The following is a 19,612-nucleotide window of genomic DNA, read 5'->3' as shown; positions in this document are numbered from 1 at the left end:
TAGAGCTAGTCTTTTGAAAAAAACTTTAAGTAAATTTATCCATGAAAATGGTGGGTTATATCAGTTTAAAAGGTGGAAAATATTACTAATTCACAAATATCACGATCTTCAGTCAGGTAAAACGGGTCAGTGATTTTTTTTTCTATATTGTTGTTGAACACCATATGTTGAAATACATCAATACATGTATCTATGTAGAATGTGTATTATTTTCTTTTGCTTTACTTAAATAACAAGTATGTTCTCTTGACAGTTTTCTGTCCTTGGATGTGGTCAACCCCTTTTTTCTCACATTTAGTCTTCTTGATATCTTCATATTATTGCTATACCCTTCATGACTCTGAAGTAGACTTCGGTTACATCAAAATAAATTTAATTTTAAATTAATAAATAGTTATATAAAAATAAATAAATCATTTTTAAATAGGTCATAAACCTTTTTCAAAGACCTCAGATGATGGAGAACATAGTTAGTGGATGCTGAGTTTTATTCATGGTATAAAATAAAATGAAATGAAATGAAATGAAATAAAATAAAATAAAATAAAATAAAATAAAATAAAGAGGTAAAAGGTTCTTCTACAAAGAAGTGGTAAAGTGTTATATACAGACTGACCTCTGCAGGAAGAGATTATACAGGCTTATTTCTGCAGCAAAACATAAACATTTAAAAAATAGAACTGAGGACACATGCAAAAAATGGGAAAAAACTTCTATGAACAGAAATGTTACCTTCCTTGCTTATTAACTGCTGCCACATTTTATTGTAAAGTGTCCTAGCAATAGGTCTGTGTAGCACAGAGGCTGTGACAAGAAAGATAGGTAAGTACTTGGAATAGGTAATACAGTGGTCATAGAGACCAAAAATGTGTCTTTCAAGAGTAGGTTAAGGAAGCTTGTCTCATGTAAGTGAATCAAACAAGGCCAGAGACTGGCATGCTTTGCCAGCTCTCCAAAGTCAGTCTCCAAGATGGAAAATAACATAATGACAGTTTATAATAAGAATAAATGGGTGAAAATGAACCATGAATAAATTTAGGCTAGAAATTACAAGTCTATTTCTAGTATGGAACAGTGATTTTTTATAATAGTAGGATGGATGAAATATAACCTGAAATGGAGCTTGATGATTTTATGAATGACATAAGTCAGGTGTTTTCATTGCAACTAGTTATGTATTTCAGGGATTAAGCATGGCCTCCCACTGAGACACTTATACGTAGCCTGAGTAAAGGTTCTAAACTTGTTTGGGGGAAAAAAAAAATATATATATATATATATATATATATATATATAGGGCAATTTTCTAAGCTAGCCTTGCTTAGTGCCACTCTTCCTTGTGACTGGTTAGTTACTGAGCAAAAGGAATGAAGTTATGATCCATTACAACGAAAGTCTTCAAGCAACCCAGTGCTGTAAGAATTTTATTTCACTTGAACAGCTGGCTTAGTCACTGAATTCCCCTACTAAATTTTATCTTCAATCACATTTAACCAAGACTTACTTCATAAGCTGTTACATCATTTCCCATTATCACGTTGCTGTAGAGGTACTTTGTACTATACATCCAAATATCTATCTGTATTACATGCAGATATTTTTTTTTGTGTGTGTCTTGCCCTTCTTACAAAACACAGTAATAAATAAATAAATAAAAGGATTAAGGCATGTCTTGATTGAGCTGTTTTTCTTGCATAACAAAGAAATTAATTGCCGTGTTAGCAACACAATAAATGATGATAAAAAAAGAACACATTTCATGTACCCCATTTTCCACATTAGAACACCAAGCTAGTGCTTCAGTTATTTGCTTATTTATTCATTATAATTTTAGTCTGTCCTGTTTTAGTCTGTCTCCATATATCAGATAATGTGAAAAGAAGGTTTCCTATAGAGTCTAGAAAAATGTGTAGAGTATCTTTTGCTGTTTTCATTTTAACGTGTTCCTGTTTTCCTTTGCATTCCAAAAAAGAGTCAGATACTAGTTGTGATATTATACGCTCTGGCTGTTTGCCATCTTATCAGGACCATTGCACATTTTATATTTCAGATCTGTCAACTTGGCTTTGTTTGGTAACATGCTGGTCCCTTGATGCCTTTGTTTGCCATCTGCTACCCTTCATACAGTTACAGTGAATGCCATAGACATTTTGTCATGACTTGCATTCTTTGAAGATTTTCCAAACACCCACTGTAAAATACGTTGTTTGCGCTGTTTCCTGTGGTTATAAAAACTGATTGCATTTTCTATTGCAGCCCTTTTTAATAGGGTTGACCTAAAGTGTGGACAAAGTAGGTAGTTACCATCAGAATCTGCAGTAACATGCTGTTATAACATGCCCTGATTCTATTTTGCTAACATCTAAATATAACAAGGTCGGATGATAACTGACCTCATTGGATCTTCATCAGAGAAGTGAGGAGGAAAATGAATGTGTTGGGGCATCATTTCCCTTTGGCAAATATGATGAGATTGGGCAGTAGTCGTCCTAAAATGTTCTATTTCAGCCTGTGGTATTGGATCTCCAACTTTCTAGCTTACAATCTGGACAAAAAGGCTAGAAAGCTGGCAGGAAAAATAGCGCACACACAAATAAATAAATGATGAGGCTACCCAGATAAAAATACCTTTCAAACAGAAAGTGGTTAGCTACAACAATCAAACCAATTTAGCTAGGCAAAATAGGGTGTTATTTATTTTAATTGAATGTGTATACAAGTAGGGAAAAGACTAAAGGTTACAAGTAATAGCAACCTTTAATTGTCATAAACTTTTTCTCATAAATGGAGTAGGGTTCTCATCAGTCTTAGAGTGTGGGTGACATTGAGTTTGTTTCTCTGTCTTCTCTCTCCAGCTAAGACAGCAAAGATCAGGAATATATACTCAGTGTTTCCACAGTCTTACTGTATCCTAGCATATAGGATGAAGTGTATAGTAACAATATCCAAGTTTCATTTATTTTCTATAAGAAAACTGTAATTATATGTATACTTCTTTATGTTCAGTACCCTAAAGGGGGTAATATATAACGTGCTAATATAGCATGATATAACATATAATAGGGAGTAATATATAACGTTAATATACATATATAAACAACCAAAAAAAACCATAGTTATGCATTTCATAATTTACCCTGTCAATGTTTAGCAGAAATCATCACAAATATAAAACTGAATGTATGAGGATGTTGTTTGAGTACTGTTATTATATTGGAAGTGCAAACTTCTCCTGCCTTCATGATCTGTACTATGTTTGAGTGCTATGTTTTTAGCTGCTAATGATGTTTAAAGAGGGGCAGAAGCATGTTATACCAGTTAGTGCTGGTGGGGCAGCCTATCTGAGAAAAAAAATATATTGCTCCTCCAGCCTGTGACAACCTCCTTCCCTCTTCCTTGCTCATGTGGCAGCACACCACCGGGAAGCACAGAGATGAGCTATAGGTGAGCAACAGCTTGGAGAGCAATGAAGTGAACCGGAATTGATAGTTGTATCAACTGGAATTGCAGACATGCAACTGCCATCTACCTGTCTCCCAAATTGCCTTTCAACAGTTTTTCAAAAGTTTCTGCTAAAGAGAAAACCTTATGGTTTACAGTGGAAATGTTGAATACTGGCTTATGTTAATGGTGAATTTTGAAGATATTTATGCCAGTTTTGTGATGATTTTACTTCTGTATTTTGTATTAATTCAAGCAGTAATTTAATTTTTATATCGTTCAATTGCAGATTACAAAGTCACTATTGATACTATAGAATGGCTTATTCTTATATTGGCAGTTGTCAATTATAGATGAAGATGCATGATACGCTAAAGGATGTCATGCTTCCCTGCATTAATATTACCAGGCAGTAATTCTTCAATACTAAGGTCTACTCTACTCCATTTTAACTCTCCAGCCTTAGCACCTGGCTAAAGTTAAAGTGCTGTTGTTTGGTTCTATATTTTCTGCCTTCATCCTCCTGCTGGACTTTTGAGTTTCACAGAATCACAAGAAAATGTGGAAAAAACAGCTAAGGAAACTCACTTTTTGTTTTATTAATAACTAGCAAAAAGCATGTTAACTATTCTTTGATTTTATTTCCTTTCATATTGTGTTAATGGACTATTGTCCATAAGTAGGATTGGTGAATGATTTGATCAACTAGTTTTCAGTAGTTTTAAAATCAGAAGTTTTTAAAAGATAGTTTTGTTCTTTTTTTTTTTTCTAAGCTGTATGTTCTATATTGTTTTATTAATATACTATTTGTCTGTTTATTTGTTTGTTTGATAATTCTAGCTTTGTGTGGTGGAGATGTTAGAGGACCTAGTGGGACAATTTTATCCCCTGGTTATCCAGAACTCTATCCAAATTCACTGAATTGTACATGGACTGTGGATGTTACCCATGGGAAAGGTAAATACATTGTTTTCTCTTTTCTCCTCCTTTTTTTCAATTTTCTTTTCTCTTCTCTTCTCTTCTCTTCTCTTCTCTTCTCTTCTCTTCTCTTCTCTTCTCTTCTCTTCTCTTTTCTCTTCTCTTCTCTTTTCTCTTCTCTTCCCCTCCCTTCCCCTTCCCCTTCCCCTTCCCCTTCCCCTTCCCCTTCCCCTTCCCCTTCCCCTTCCCCTTCCCCTTCCCCTTCCCCTTCCCCTTCCCCTTCCCCTTCCCCTTCCCCTTCCCCTTCCCCTTCCCTTTTCCCTTTTCCTTTTTCCCTTCCCTTCCCTTCCCTTCCCTTCCCTTCCCTTCCCTTCCCTTCCCTTCCCTTCCCTTCCCTTCCCTTCCCTTCCCTTCCCATTTTCCTTTATTTCTTTGTTTCGTTGTGTTTTTTTTTTCTTAAATGTATACATAAAAGTCCAGTGGTCTGTGCTACACATATAGATTGCAGATCTAGGTTAGCCACACTGAATTAGGAATTGTATTGCTGATTTTTGTTTGAATTTATATTTATTGTATTAATTCCTAGAATTCCAGATGTAGACTAGGCCCAATGGAAAGCCAAATGTTTTTTTACGGAACAAAAAGTCACTGAAAGTCTGTAGTCCAAGTAACAGCCAGTTGGATGAGGGTACATTAATCCGTACAGATGAAAGAAGGTGGATGTTTTTTCTGTGTTCATGAAAAAATGCCTTCTCTTAGAGAGAGACATTAGACAGAAATAGTCCTTGATATTTAGATTTTGTATCAATAGAAGAATCTGAAGCGAAGACTTATGTGAGGATGTTATTCATATTATGTCATAAAAAGAAGTGAAGGTAATGAGAAGAGAATTGTTTAAAATATAGTTTTCATTATGTGAAATTTTACATTATGAATAGCTGTTGACAAGGAAATGTCAGAAAGAAAAGTCCCTTTATTTTGAAGGAAAGAAATTGTTTCAGCTTACTGAGATACTTTTTCAGGGTGGCAGCATATAAATGGTAGCTTATTGTACATCTAGAGGTTCAATAAATAATATGGTTTAGAAATAAATGTAGATGGAGAAAAAAGATAAATAATACAACCCCTTCAGGGGACATTTAGAATGGTAAGAAAGAACTAATGACTAAAAAACTAATGAGAGACAGGAGACTCAAGAAAAGGTTATTTGTTGAAGTCAGATATCAAGATAAATATGTAATACGGGATTTAACTTTGCTTTGAGAAATGATCTTATTTCAGAGGAATATAAGAGTTACAGGAGAGGTTAGAAAGTGCTTTGGATACAATGGAAGTTGGGAATTCCAGGTAATGAAATTTCCTTGAAACAGTGTGTCCCAGATGCTTTCAGGCTTTGGGAGTAGATAAGAAGTAGATCAAGGTATTAGATTTATTTATTTATTTATTTGCTGTTTTATTTTAAATATAGGTGTGACTGCCAGTTAAATTTAAGGGAAGGTAACAAGTAAAGATAAATATTGTAAGATACATTAAATATAAATAGGGTGAGGTGATAAGAACAAAAGTAGCATTGTGTCTGTAATGCTGGAAAGAATAGAGGAAAAAGAGAATAGAGAAAAAGAAATGGGAGAAGGAAGGCAAATTCACTTCTGAATTCTGTCAGTTTTGTCTGTGAGAGAACGGAAGATGTGGCAAAGTATACTAATGATGTATTTCTTTAAGAGAGATATTGATAACATAGTTACCTCACAGAAAAGTGTGCTTATCTGTGATTCCCTTGTTCTGTCTTGTACAAGTAGTGCAATAGATGTTAAACCACCATGACTGGATGTCCCATTTAAAATTTGATAAAATAGCAAAGTGTCTCTCTCAAAATCATTACTCTAGCTGTTCTGCAAGTCAACTACCAAACCTCATTGTGGCAACGTAATTTGCTTGTAAGTTTCAACAGTGAGAAAACATTACAAAATTACTGAACCTACTCTGGATGCTGTATTTGCCCTTGTTACCTCTATGGATGATGCTTGGCTCTTAGAGTTGCAGGAAAATAAGGTACTGGGATTCTTTTGCAGTGGAGAAAGGATGTGGGATGAATATCACAGTTTGTATGAATAGACTTAAATAAAGTGTAAGTCCTGCAGCCATTTAGCTTGCACCCTGTTTGAAAAGCCATTGGGTAACTATCTCAAGCTTCGTAATTTGGGCATTAAAGAGAAGGAGCAGACATGTAAGAGTGGTTAGTTTCATGGAGTAATACCTGAGTGAAAATTATGTAAGTTTTGCAGCAAGCAGAAGCCCAAATTCAAGGTACATTTGTTAGGATTCTTGAAAGATTTGTTATTAACAATTTTGTTTTTCTTACATTTAAAATGGGATTTCTGAGGGCAAGTAGTTGGAAAAAAAATGCTTTTTTTTTCTTTTGAGAAAATTAAGTAGGTTTTTTGTGTGTGTCTGTGTGAAATCTTTTTCTGAAACCCTCAGCTAGAAATGTATTTAAAAGTTGTAATAAGTAAAGCTGAAGTTCTCAAATGTGATAATGTTTTATGTGAATTCATTGAAAAAGACACCACATATAATGAGACTCCGAAGAAAACAAATATGTAGAAATAATATACACATAGAGAAATATTATAAACATACACATTTATAAACACATACACACAGATACACATATATATATATATAATGTAAGCACATTCTTGTAGTATAACAGGTATCACAGAATCACAGAATGGCTGAGGTTGGAAAGGACCTCTGAAGGTCATCTAGTCCAACCCCCTGCCAAGCAGCATCACCTAGAGCACATTGTGCAGGATGGCATCCAGGCAGGTTTTGAATATCTCCAGAGAAGGAGACTCCACAACCCCTCTGGGCAACTTGTTCCAGTGCTCTGTCACCCTCACAGTAAAGTGCCCCCTCATATTGAGCCAGAACCTCCTGTGCTTCAGTTTGTGCCCATTGCCTCTTGTCTTATCACTGGGTACAACTAAAAAGAGACCGGCTCCATCCTGTTGACACGCACGCCTCAGATATTTATATACATGAATGATGTCTCCCCTAAGTCTTCTCTTTTCCAGGCTAAACAGGCCAGTTCTTTCATCCTGTCCTTGTATGACAAGTGCTCCAGTCCTCTGATCATCTTCATAGAAACATAGAATCATTAAGGTTGGAAAAGACCTCCAAGATCATCTGGTCCAACTATCACCCTACTACCAATGTCACCCACTAAACCGTGTCTCTAAGCTCCAGGTCCAACCTTTCCTTGAACAGCCCCAGGGACAGTGATGCCGCCACTTCCCTGTACAACCCATTCCAATGCCTGACTACTCTTTCTGAGAAGAAATTTCTCCTAATTTTCAACCTAAACCTCCCCTGGTGCAACTTGAGGCCAACCCCTCTAGTCCTATTACTAGTTACCTGTGAGAAGAGGCTGACTCCCAGGTCCTCACAACTTCCTTTCAGGTAATTGTAGAGAACAATAAGGTCTCCCCTTAGCCTCCGCTTCTCCAGACTAAACAACCCCAGTTCCCTCAGATGCTCCTCATAGGACCTGTGTTCCAGGCGCTTCACCAGCTTTGTACTGAGGGGCCCAAAACTGAACAGATCACTCGAGGTGCAGCCTCACCAGAGTAGAGTACAGGGGGATGATCACTTCCCTCGTCCTGCTGGCTACACTATCCCTGATATAAGCCAGTATGCCGTTGGCCTTCTTGGCCACCTGGGCACACTGCCGGCTCATGTTCAGGCAAGCATCAATCAGCACCCCCAGATCCTTTTCCGCTGCACAGCTTGTAGCCGCTCTCCCCCAAGCCTGTAGTGCTGCATGGGATTGTTGTGGTCAAACTGCAGAACCTGGCACTTAGCCATGTTGAACCTCATCCCATTGGCCTCTGCCCATTGATCCATCCTGTCCAGGTCCCTCTGTAGGGCCTTCCTATCCTCTAGCAGATCAGCACTTCCCCCCAACTTGGTGTCACCTGCAAACTTACTGAGGGTGCAATGAATTCCCTCAACCAAATCATTAACAAAGATATTAAAGAGGATGGGCCCCAACACCAACCCCTGGGGAACACCACTTGTGACTGGTTGCCAGCTGGATTTCACTCCATTCACAACTACTCTCCAGGCCTGGCCATCCAGACAGTTTTTAACCCAGCAAAGAGTGTACCTGTCTAAGCCATGGGCTTCCAGCTTCTCCAGGAGAGTGTCAAAGGCCTTGTTGAAGTCTAGGTAGACCATGTCAACAGCCTTTCCCTCATGCACCAGGCGGATCACCCGGTCATAGAAGTTGGTCAGGCAGGACCTGCCTTTCACTAACCCATGCTAACTGGGCCTGATCCTCCGGTCGTCCCGCATACATTGCGTGTTTGCATCCCAAATGACCTGTTCCATCGCCTTTCCTGGCACTGAGGTGAGGCTTACAGGCCTGTAGTTCCCTGGGCCCTCCTTACAACCGTTCTTATAGATGGGTGTCACATTAGCAAGTCTCCAGTCATCCAGGATCTCTCCAGATGACTGATAAATGATGGAAAGCGGCCTAGCAATCACATCCACCAACTCCCTCAGCACCGTCGGGTGGATCCCATCTGGCCCCATGGACTTGTGACAGTCTTCATAATATCATCATCCTCTGATCTTCCTCTGAACTCACTCCAGTAGTTCTATGTCTCTCTTGTACTGGGGAGCCCAGGCCCAGACACAATACTCCAGGTGTGGCCTCACCAGGGCTGAGTAGATGGGTAGGATCACTTCCCTTGACCTGCTGGCAACACTCTTCTGAATTCACCCCAGGATACAGTCAGCCTTTTTGTCCACAAGGGCACATTTCCTGCTTATGGTCAGCCTGCTGTCCACTAGGACTCCCACATCCTTCTCTGCAGAGCTATTCTCCAGCAGGTCACCCCCCAGCCTGTACTGGTGCTTGGGGTAATTTCTCTGTAGGTGCAGGACCTCCCTAGGTGCACTTGCCCTTGTTGAACTTCATGAGGTCCCTCTCGGCCCAACCCTCCAGCCTGTCGAGGTCCCTCTGAATGGCAGCACAGCCCTCTGGAGTATAAGACACTCCTCCAAGCTTTGTGTCATCAGCAAACTTGCTGAGGGTGCACTCCATTTCATCATCAAGGTTGTTGATGAATAAGTTAAACAACACAGTACTGACCCCTGGGGGACACTGCTAGCTACAGGCCTCCAACTATACTCTGTACTGCTGAGCACAACCCTCTGAGCTCTGCCATCTAGTCAATTGTCAATCCACCTCACCATCCACTTATCTAGGCTGCACTTCCTGAGTTTGTCTAGGATAAGCTCACCTCCTGAGTTTGAACAGGTCGTGGAGAAGCCAACCAGGAGAGGTGTGCTGCTGGACCTTGTATGACTGAATGAGGAAGGACTAGTTGGAGATGTGAGGGTTGGGGGCAGCCTTGATTGACCATGATATAGCGGAGTTCAGTTTCTGGCAAGGAGGAAGCAGGGCAAAAAGTAGGATTGTGACCCTGGACTTCAGGATAGCAAACTTTGGCATCTTCAGGGATCTACTTGGAAGAAATCCATGGGTTAGGGCTCTGGAAGGAAGGTGGGTCCAAGACAACAGGTTGGTATTCAAGTATCACTTCCTCCAAGCTCAAGATCGTTGCATCCCTATGAGTAAGAAGGCAAGCAAGGGGTGGAGACCTGCATTGATGAGCAGGGAGCTCCTGGCAAAGCTCAGACAGAAGAAGGAAGTTTGTGGAAAAAGGATCCGGCCACTTGGGAGGAATACAGGGACTCTGTCAGAGTATGCAGGGATGTGACAAGGAAGGCCAAGGCCCATTTGGAATTAAATCTGGCAAGGCATGTCAAGGACAACAAGAAGGGCTTCTTCAAATACACCAGTAGAAAAAGGAAGACTGAGGAAAATGTCAGCCCGCTGCTGAATGGAGCAGCTGAGAAAGGAGGACTTTCCCTTTGTCAAAGAAACAGGAAGATTAAGTTTACCTGGTTTAACTTTAAACTTCCAACAGTACAGCGCTATGTTTGGTGGGCTAGTCCACTAGGCCACTTCTTATATTTAATGGAAACACTCGTTTATCTTCAGGACATGGGTTATCTCAATGTAAATGTATCTAAAATAGATGGAATGAATTGTCCTCTGAAAGTGCCTATTTACCTCTATTATCTGATGTCCAGGAGCTTTATCTGATGGATGAATTGTCCAAGGGGAGACTCAGAGACTTTTTTAAGTGTTAGATGGTAACCATTAGAGAAAATTAATCCCAGACATATGCATAGATTATTTTAAAATGGAGGAGATAAATTTTATTCTGGAAATCTCATTTTCTGCTCTAGTTCATGTCTAATATAATTAGTACTTCAGAATGTCAAGGAGTATCTTGTACTGCCTATTAACTAGTGATACTTTTTGTAGAATATAATTAATATTTTTCTTTAAGCTTTTTTTTTTTTTTTTTGATAAAATTTGGCAGTCTGATGTCAGACTACCAAGCAAATGTATGTAACATGTAGCCACAGAATGCTGGGGGGTACTTTAAAACATGTCTCTTTGTGTTGCAGCTTCATAATGCTATTACTTAAGGGCAGGTGATTAAATGCATATATTTAGTTAAGATTTATATGTTATATCTGCCTATGTTGTATTGCTAAGAAAAGCTCTATTTCTGTATTCATATATATTGTCTGAAATAATAGCATCTGCAATATATATTTTTATATTTTAATTTTACTATTCAGTTGCATTAAACAGGGAATTCTGGATTGATTTCTCATTCATATTCATGTGGACCAGTATTAAGATCCTTGAATGTCCACTAAAAACTTTGCTATGATTTTTTGTATTATTATTTTTATTTTTAATTTTGATAATTAGAATATTGGAACATGCACTTTACGTGTAGTTAATAAGTCTAGTAATTTATATTATACCTGAAGAGGAAATGAATCATCTATATTGTATCTGTTGTTAGCATATAGTTCAATATATAGTGAAGTGAAATTTGTGGACTGTCAATGGTATAGTTTAAACAACTAACTAGTAGAACAATTCATTTACTCACTCCCCCCACCCTCTTCCCACTCCCCAGCATTCTGGATTATAATATTTAGAAATGACATTACAGTGTTATGCCTTCTTGTTTTTAGTCAAAAAAATATTTATATATATATATATATATATATATATATATATATATTTGCCTTATAAAAAAGGGGCATGTGCAAAATAAGAAGGAATCTACCTGAACCTATCTTTTTAAAATTCTTCTCTGTGACACAGTATGTCACATAACATGTATTAATAAGATTAGAGCATTTTCTACAGAAAACCAAATTGTACAACTAGGATATACCTTGGTGTTATGCTTAGAAATGCCATGGCTATCTGTAAAATTGTCTGAAACACTCCCTGTAGTTAAAATTTGAGTTTATGTTTGAACAAAATTCAGTGAACCTCAGTGAATTCATAGCAATTCCAGTGTTTTGAGTTGCTACCAAAAAACTTTCTTTGGAGAGAATAAATACAATGCTCAAAGCAGATGAGTGATTTTGCTTATATAATTATTAGATTAAGATATTTTAAATCCTAAAGATATTTTGGGGATTATTTGGTTTTATCTTATACATAAAATGCAACCTGATCCAGTAATTTCTTTACCAGTGCTACTAAGTAAGGGCATGTTTATCTGGATCTGCAAGCTACAATAAGTCTTGGCTGGGGAGCTCTAAGAAGAAAAGAGGGTATCTACTTTAAAAGGCTGAACAATTTTCCCATTTCTGAAAAGCGAAGACGTAACTAGAGGTCTCTAAGACCCAAGGGATTGCTCTTGCTGTTTCCATTCCTATGTCCAGCTGATAGAAAGACTAAGTATGAATCCCAAAGATCATAGAATCGTAGAATGGCTTGTGTTGAAAGGGACCTTAAAGATCATCTAGTTCCAATCCCCCTGCCATGGACAGAGATGCCACCCACTAGATCAGGTTTCCAAGAGCCCCATCCAGCCTGACCTTGAACACCTCCAGGAATGGAGCATACATAACTTTTCTGGGCAACCTGTTCCAGCGCCTTATCACACTCTGAGTAAAGGATTTCCTCCTAACGTCTAATCTAAATCTCCCCTCTTTTAGTCTAAAACCATTTCCGCTTGTCGTATCACTATTTGCCCATGGGAAAAAAAAGAAGAAAAAAAAAAAAGGCACTCTCCAACTCTCCATCTTTTCTATGAGCCCCCTTTAAGTACTGAAAGTCTTCAGCACTGGAGTCTTTTCTTCTCCAGGCTGAACATCCCCAGCTCTCTCAAGCCTTTCTTCATAGGAGAGGTATATCAGCCCTTTGATCTTTGTGTCCATCCTCAGGACCCACTCTAACAGATCAACAGATCTTCTGTTATTTACCTTTGGCTCTACATATCCCATAAAAAGTTTTGCACAGTCTCCAAATACCATTTAAAAATCTGATGGTTTAACGTAATCTCATAAATTCCCTCCAATACTCTACAATAAATTTGTAATTTCAGTTAAACCAAAGATAATCTTTTTTCCCCATTCATCAGTTACGAAGTTCTGTTTGAACTGCTACAACATTATAGTGGTACATTTAATGGCCCATGTTGTGGTTTAACCCGGCCAGCAGCTAAACACCACACAGCCGTTCGCTCACCCTCCCCCCTCCCTCTCTGGGATGGGGGAGAGAAATGGGAAAGTGAAGCCTGTGAGTTGAGATAAAGACAGTTTATTAAGACAGGAAAAATAATAACAATAATAATAATAATAATAATTAATAATGTGTACGAAACAAGTGATGCACAATGCAATTGCTCACCACCCGTTGACCGATGCCCAGCCTATCCCCGAGCAGCCGGCCCCCCCACCCCAGCTAGCCACCCCTATATATTGTTCAGCACGACGTCAGATGGTATGGAATACCCCTTTGGCCAGTTTGGGTCAGCTGTCCTGGGTCTGTCCCCTCCCAGCTCCTGCTGCATCCCTAGCCTGCTCGCTAGCAGGACAGAGTGAGAAGCTGAAAAGTCCTTGGCTTGGTGTAAGCACTGCTCTACAACAGTTAAAACATCAGCATGTTATCAGCGCTCTTCTCATTCTAATCCAAAACATAGCACCCTGCCAGCTACTAGGAGGAAAATTAACTCTGTCCTAACTGAAACCAGGACACATATCTTCTAAAGAGACCTCCCTTTGGGGAGAGGAGGTTCTCCTGCTAGTGTGTGTTCCATGAGTATATGATGTCATATATTTTATGACCTTTTCTTTCACTTGCTATACAAGGATACTGTTGACTGCTGGGGATAAAGCTTACTTTTCCCATTCTTCCTTATGCAGCTTGTAATTTTGAACAAATTCATCATTGGATTTTGCATCAAAATACAAGCATGTCCTTGAATTCTGTAAATCAGTCATCCATATTTAACAGCTAAAGGGAAAAGTGACTAGTAGCATCAAAAGACCTGATGTAAAGATATTGAGATGAAAATCAAGAAAGATACTCAATTTTAGAAATGTTGGATTATCTTTCTTTTCTGAACCATGATTCATAATGAAATGTATTAGTTTAATCATTGTCTTAGTTACATTTATGTTAACTGTGTGATACATAAATTAATTCTACGTTTTCTAATAGGAGTGCAGTTCACCTTCTACACCTTTCATTTGGAGGATCATCACGACTACTTACTAATAACAGAGAATGGCAGTTTCACACAACCGTTAGCACGTCTGACTGGCTCAGAGCTTCCTTCACCAATCAATGCAGGTCTCTATGGAAATTTCAGAGCCCAGTTACGCTTTATATCAGATTTTTCGATATCATATGAAGGATTTAACATTTCTTTCTCTGGTAAGGAAACACCATCAGGAATAATTTGTTTTATGATATACTGAATCATAAGATTATTTAAGTTTGTTTGTTTGTTTGTTTGTTTGTTTTAAGCACAGCAATTTTAAAGCGAGAAAATCTCTCTGAAATCTCTGCTACATGATAAGTAAGATGACAATAAACTGTAAGCAACATTCAAGTGAGGGGAGGAAACAGAACTGGTCTAATTTCAGTTAGTGAAATTCCAGATGAGCCCGTGAGTCAGTCAGTCAGACTCTTACGCTGTACCATTGTTTTTATTTGTTTTATGTGTCTGGGGCATTTATGGCTCTAATAAGTGTGATAAAGCATGTTGTGTTATGCATCTTAAAAATGTTATGAATGTATTCATTAGTCTAGCTTTTGAAGGTAGTCTAATTGCCAACTTAACATTCATGCATTCATTTTGTTTTTAAAACTGAAATCTTTATTCAAGGTCAGTTGGAAATGCACAGAACTTATTAGACTGCAAGATTAGAAAAAAGGCTGATAGAAAACACAAGTTGTTCTCGCTTGTACAAGCTGACTTGTTCTCTTGCTTTCAGAATATAATCTAGAACCTTGTGAAGATCCTGGGATCCCAGAGTTTGGTAACAGAATAGGATTTAATTTTGGAGTGGGAGATACTCTGACATTCTCCTGTTCATCTGGATATCGTTTGGAAGGAGCTTCAGAGATTATTTGTCTAGGTGGTGGCCGACGAGTATGGAGTGCACCTCTGCCAAGGTGTGTGGGTACGTGGTCAGCTGCTTTCATTTGCTTGTATGTGTAGTCATTGTCCATGGATTTGCAGATATACAGCATGGAAATGCATGGTAATACACCTCTTAATTTGTAAGGTACTTTCATATCCTCCATATCTCCTTAGTCAAATTTCTTTTTTTTTTTTTAATTTTATTTTTAATATAATTAATATTAGAATTATTCATAGACTTCATAACATTTCAAATTGAGGACAAAATCCTTACTGTTCTTATTTTGATAAATAGATTAGGAAAACTGGGTATAAACTTGTCAACATTTACCAGTTCAGTTATCTAATAATTGGCTTTTGTTTGTCAGTGCAAATTTCCAGGTGATACCTGTATTACAAAAATGCATAAATATAATTAAATCACTTAAACCAGATTTATTTCATACAAGTAGGTCCATGTGTAGAAGAACAGACAACATGGGCTTCCTAGGTAAGTTAGAGAAGGGTATCTTCAGAGAACAGTTGTTCTGGCTTGAAAACAATACCTATGATAACTGAAGCAACCTCTAATGGTTCCTAAAACTTTCCACTCACTGTAGAGGTAACCTACGTAAGTAGGAAACTTAACTTTTAATGGCTAAAGTTGTCTGAGATGAATTCTCCCTAAAGGTCTTTTGTTTCACTTCTATGGAGAACTGTTGAAAGAAAGAAAAAGAAAAAGAAAAAGAAAAAGAAAAAGAAAAAGAAAAAGAAAAAGAAAAAGAAAAAAAAAAGAAAAAGAAAAAGAAAAAGAAAAAGAAAAAGAAAAAGAAAAAGAAAAAGAAAAAGAAAAAGAGAAAAAGAAAAAGAGAAAAAGAAAAAGAAAAAAAAGAAAAAAGATAAAGATAAAGATAAAAAGATAAAAAGAAAAATGTGTAGTATTTCTAAAAAGTAAGATAGTTACTTAAGTGTCTGTAATTTTTTTACTTATGTAAGGGTATTTCCTCTATGGAAATGTCTATATATGAAAATATCTATATCAATGTGTGTTTGGAATCTTTTTTTCTTTTCTTCAAACTAAATTGCATCATAGTGAAACCCATTTCTTTCAGGATCTGATTGTATAATAATTGATTTACTGGATGCTTGCTTATACTCTGTGTTAGTTACTGTATCAAAAATTTCATGCCCTAATTTCATGCTTACTCTTTAGTATAGCAAAAGTTCTGAATTCCCCATATGCATAAACAACATTTATGTGTGCATTTATAGAAAAGATGGTTTAGAGGCTAGGTCAGTGTAGGTCAGAGCAGTGTATGAATAAAAGTTATTGTTGTGTAGGAGATGGTGATTTTGTAACCAGAAGAAAAATAATGAATGCATGCAAAGCTGTGAAAATGGATGAAATTTTAGTAATAAATACCTGGAAATGTTAGTATACTGAAAATTAATCAGTAAATTATCAGTAAAGATCTTGTGCAGGAACAAAAATGAAAAGAATTGCTATTTAGTCTTCATGATATAGAAAATAAATATTTATGTTTGCATGTTTGGAAAAAAGGAAAGAGAAAGAGAGAGAGAGGGAAAAGCTGGTATACAAGGGTTGAATTATGTTTCAGTCAAAGTTTTCTCCTTGTCTTTGAAAATGAAATATGGTCTCCACTAGAACAACTTACTGTACTGTTTTCTCCCCATAAATAATCCTCCTTCCATTGACCACATATACTGAATTCAGAAATCTACATATTGCTTATGTTGCTCGTGTTTGGCATTTTCTACAGAAGCGATTCACAAGTTTTAATACTTCTGATATATACATTTTCACATACTCAAAAGCCCACTTGGGAATGAACCACTGTTCATACTATTTGTGCTCAGATTGTCAGTACAATACAAGAGAGACACAAATAAATGATGGTTAGAAGCTGGACCACTGATCCTGCAACAAAAGGTGAGACAATTGGTCCTTTCCAGACTGAAGCTTCAATAGAACCTAATAGCAGCCCTCAGTACCTGTGAGGAGACCATTAAGGCTCTTCACAGTGTTTTATGATAGGAGGATGAAAGGAAAAGGCATAAGATAAAACAAGAAAGTTTCAGACTGGAAATAAACAGAAACCTTTTTATGAAAAAAATAAATAGTAGAACAGGTTGCCCAGAGAGGTTGTGGTGCCCACCCTCAGAGGTTTTCAAGTCCCAACTGGTTAAAGCCCTGAGCAACCTGGTCTAACATCAGGGCTGAGCCTTCTTTGAGCATGAGGATGAACTAGATACATCCTAAGGTCCCTTCCAACTTGAATCTTCCCATGTTCTTGATTCTGTATCCTCTTGATAGGGATAGTTAGTTGAGTCCTGTGGGTCATACTATTATTTCTGTTGTTTTATTAGTAAATGCTCATAATGAACATCTGTACATTGTTACATATCTTAGTTCTCTACTTCCACCTGTGTCTTGGTCCTTTGATAGTACAAATTGCGTAGTTCTTAATTCCTTCTGTGGTCTCTTCAGGTGCTAGCCATTTAGTTTCCCTTTATATCCACAACAAGATTTTATTTTAAGGATAGTTCACCACAGAATACCCTTCCAGTAGGTGATATGAGTCGGACTTCACTAGACTTGGTCCCATTGCCTTGTGGAGACCTCCTAACAGCTTTTTCATTTACATGTACAATCAAAGCCTGTTTTGTATAGTCAGTCACAATTGTGCCAATCTTCATGTCATATTGCAAATTTGCTTAATTCTGTACAACAAATAGCCACTATTATTCTGGGTGTAGCATAGTTCTCAAATAATTTTGGATATTCTGAACACAGAGAAAATTACAGTTATGCATTTGGACCACAGAAGCACCACATAGAAGCTAGAGGACTCCCAAACCATGTAGTGTTATAGACATGACTGGGCTTCTCCAGATGGGTTTAGCTCTGAGTGGTGTAGATGGACACCATGCTTCACCACTTATCTCTTCCAGGAGTGGATGCATTTAGTAGTGTAGACACACTTAACATGACCAGAGTGCTTCTTTAGCATATAACAAAAGTGCTTTCATTCACAAAATAAGAAATTCCAGCTATGTGATGGAAGATAGTGTTTGGGGCCTTCAGAAAGATTCTAGGAATAAATAGAATGCCAGAACAATTGATGTTATCTGTGACTGGTTCTTTGTTCACATGCTCTTGATGTTTAAGGCTCTAGGAAGCACAGAGTTTAGGACCAATCAGAATGAATTGTTCTGGTGATGTTCAGATGTTGTTCATTGGCTGTGAAAGGACCGTACAGTATCTTGCACTATTAGTAATCCTGACCTTGACTAAATTCAAAATTTGAAAAATGAGTGGAATCAATATCTTGTGAAGAATCCTTCAACAGTAGAGTCTGAATTAGTATAATAGATTGATTGATTGTACATGACTAAGTTGGTTCCTTTTATTAGCAATACGTATGAGGGTGTTTGCCTTTACAAAGTGACATTTATTTTGCTTTAATCCAAAACCACTTCTGTTCCTAATTTCCCACATCCTCTTGGTACATCAGCATACTATGAACTTTTTTTTTTTTAAATAAAAATCAAAAGAATTGTAATGCCCCTTATTATACGAGTATTTTACTTTTTATTCCACTACAACATATGCATATTTCTGTTTCATTGCCAAGCAGATGGTTGATAAAGATACTTATATATTTTATTTTATTTTGTATTTTGGAGGATCATAAATTTTTTCTTCTGATTTAGAGATGGATGTTTTTATTTTTAACTATTTTTATTTTTTATTTTCCTGTTGAAGCTTGTGAGGGTAAATATTATATATGAAAGAGAAATATGTCAGTTTCACAGAATCACAGCATGGCTGAAATTGGAAGAGACCTCTGGAGGTCATCTGGTCCAACCCCTGCTCAAGCAGGGACACCTAGAACAGGATGCCCAACACCAGTTCCAGGCAGCTTTTGAAGATCTCCAAGGATGGACACTCCATGACACGTGGGCAACTTGTACCACTGCTCACTCACTCTCCCTTCGTGTACTTACATACATTTATAAGATAACCCAAGCCTCCTCTTCTCTAGGCTGAATAGTCCCAACTCTCTCAGCCTCTCCTTACAGTAGTGGTGCTCCTGCCCCTTGAACTTCTTGATGGCCCTTCGCTGGATTCTCTTTCATGTGTCCATGTCTCTCTTGTAGTGCATAGCCCAGAACTGGACACAATACTCCAGGTGCAGCTTCACCAGTGCTGAATAGAGGGGAAAGATCACCTCTCTTGACCTGCTGGTGATACTTTGCCTAATGCAGTCAGGAATACTGTTAGCCTTCTTTGTAAAGGCACGTTGCTGATTCATGTTCAATGTGGTGCCCACCAGAACCCCAAGACCTTTTCTACAAAGCTACTTTCCTTTCTGTGTGGTCCCCAGCATGTACTGGTGCCTAGGGCTGTTCCTCCCAGGTGTAGAGCTTTGCATGTCTTGTTGAACTTCATGAGATTCTTGTCAGCCCATTTCTCCAGCCTGTTGAGGTCCCTCTGGACGACTGCATGGCCCTCTGATGAATCAGCCATTCCCCCAATTTATGAGTCATCTGCAAATTTACTGAGGATGCACTCTACCCCATTTTCTAGTTCATTAATGAAGATCTTAAACAGGATTGGACCCAGTATTGACCCCTGGGTTATTCCACTTGGTACTGGTCTCCAACTAGACTTTGTGCCACTGACCACTACCGTTTAGGTC

At 37.9% G+C, this 19,612-nt stretch overlaps 1 protein-coding gene across 3 annotated transcripts in view; it reads left to right on the top strand.

Annotated features, from left to right (window-relative positions):
• Window positions 1-19,612, top strand: part of CSMD3 (CUB and Sushi multiple domains 3) — a 710,218-nt gene that overhangs the window by 427,326 nt on the left and 263,280 nt on the right. For all 3 annotated transcript variants that reach the window (XM_035546237.1, XM_035546236.1, XM_035546235.1), the window contains 3 exons: window positions 4,282-4,398; window positions 13,982-14,197; window positions 14,761-14,949. In XM_035546237.1, coding sequence (XP_035402130.1) covers window positions 4,282-4,398; window positions 13,982-14,197; window positions 14,761-14,949 — 522 coding nt within the window. The remainder of the gene's footprint in view (window positions 1-4,281; window positions 4,399-13,981; window positions 14,198-14,760; window positions 14,950-19,612) is intronic.

Source organism: Cygnus atratus, chromosome 2, assembly GCF_013377495.2.
Source record: "Cygnus atratus isolate AKBS03 ecotype Queensland, Australia chromosome 2, CAtr_DNAZoo_HiC_assembly, whole genome shotgun sequence".
In the NCBI taxonomy this organism is placed as follows: Eukaryota; Metazoa; Chordata; class Aves; order Anseriformes; family Anatidae; genus Cygnus; species Cygnus atratus.
Note: the sequence above shows the minus strand (reverse complement) of the source record. Positions and strands in the feature narration are given on the sequence as shown.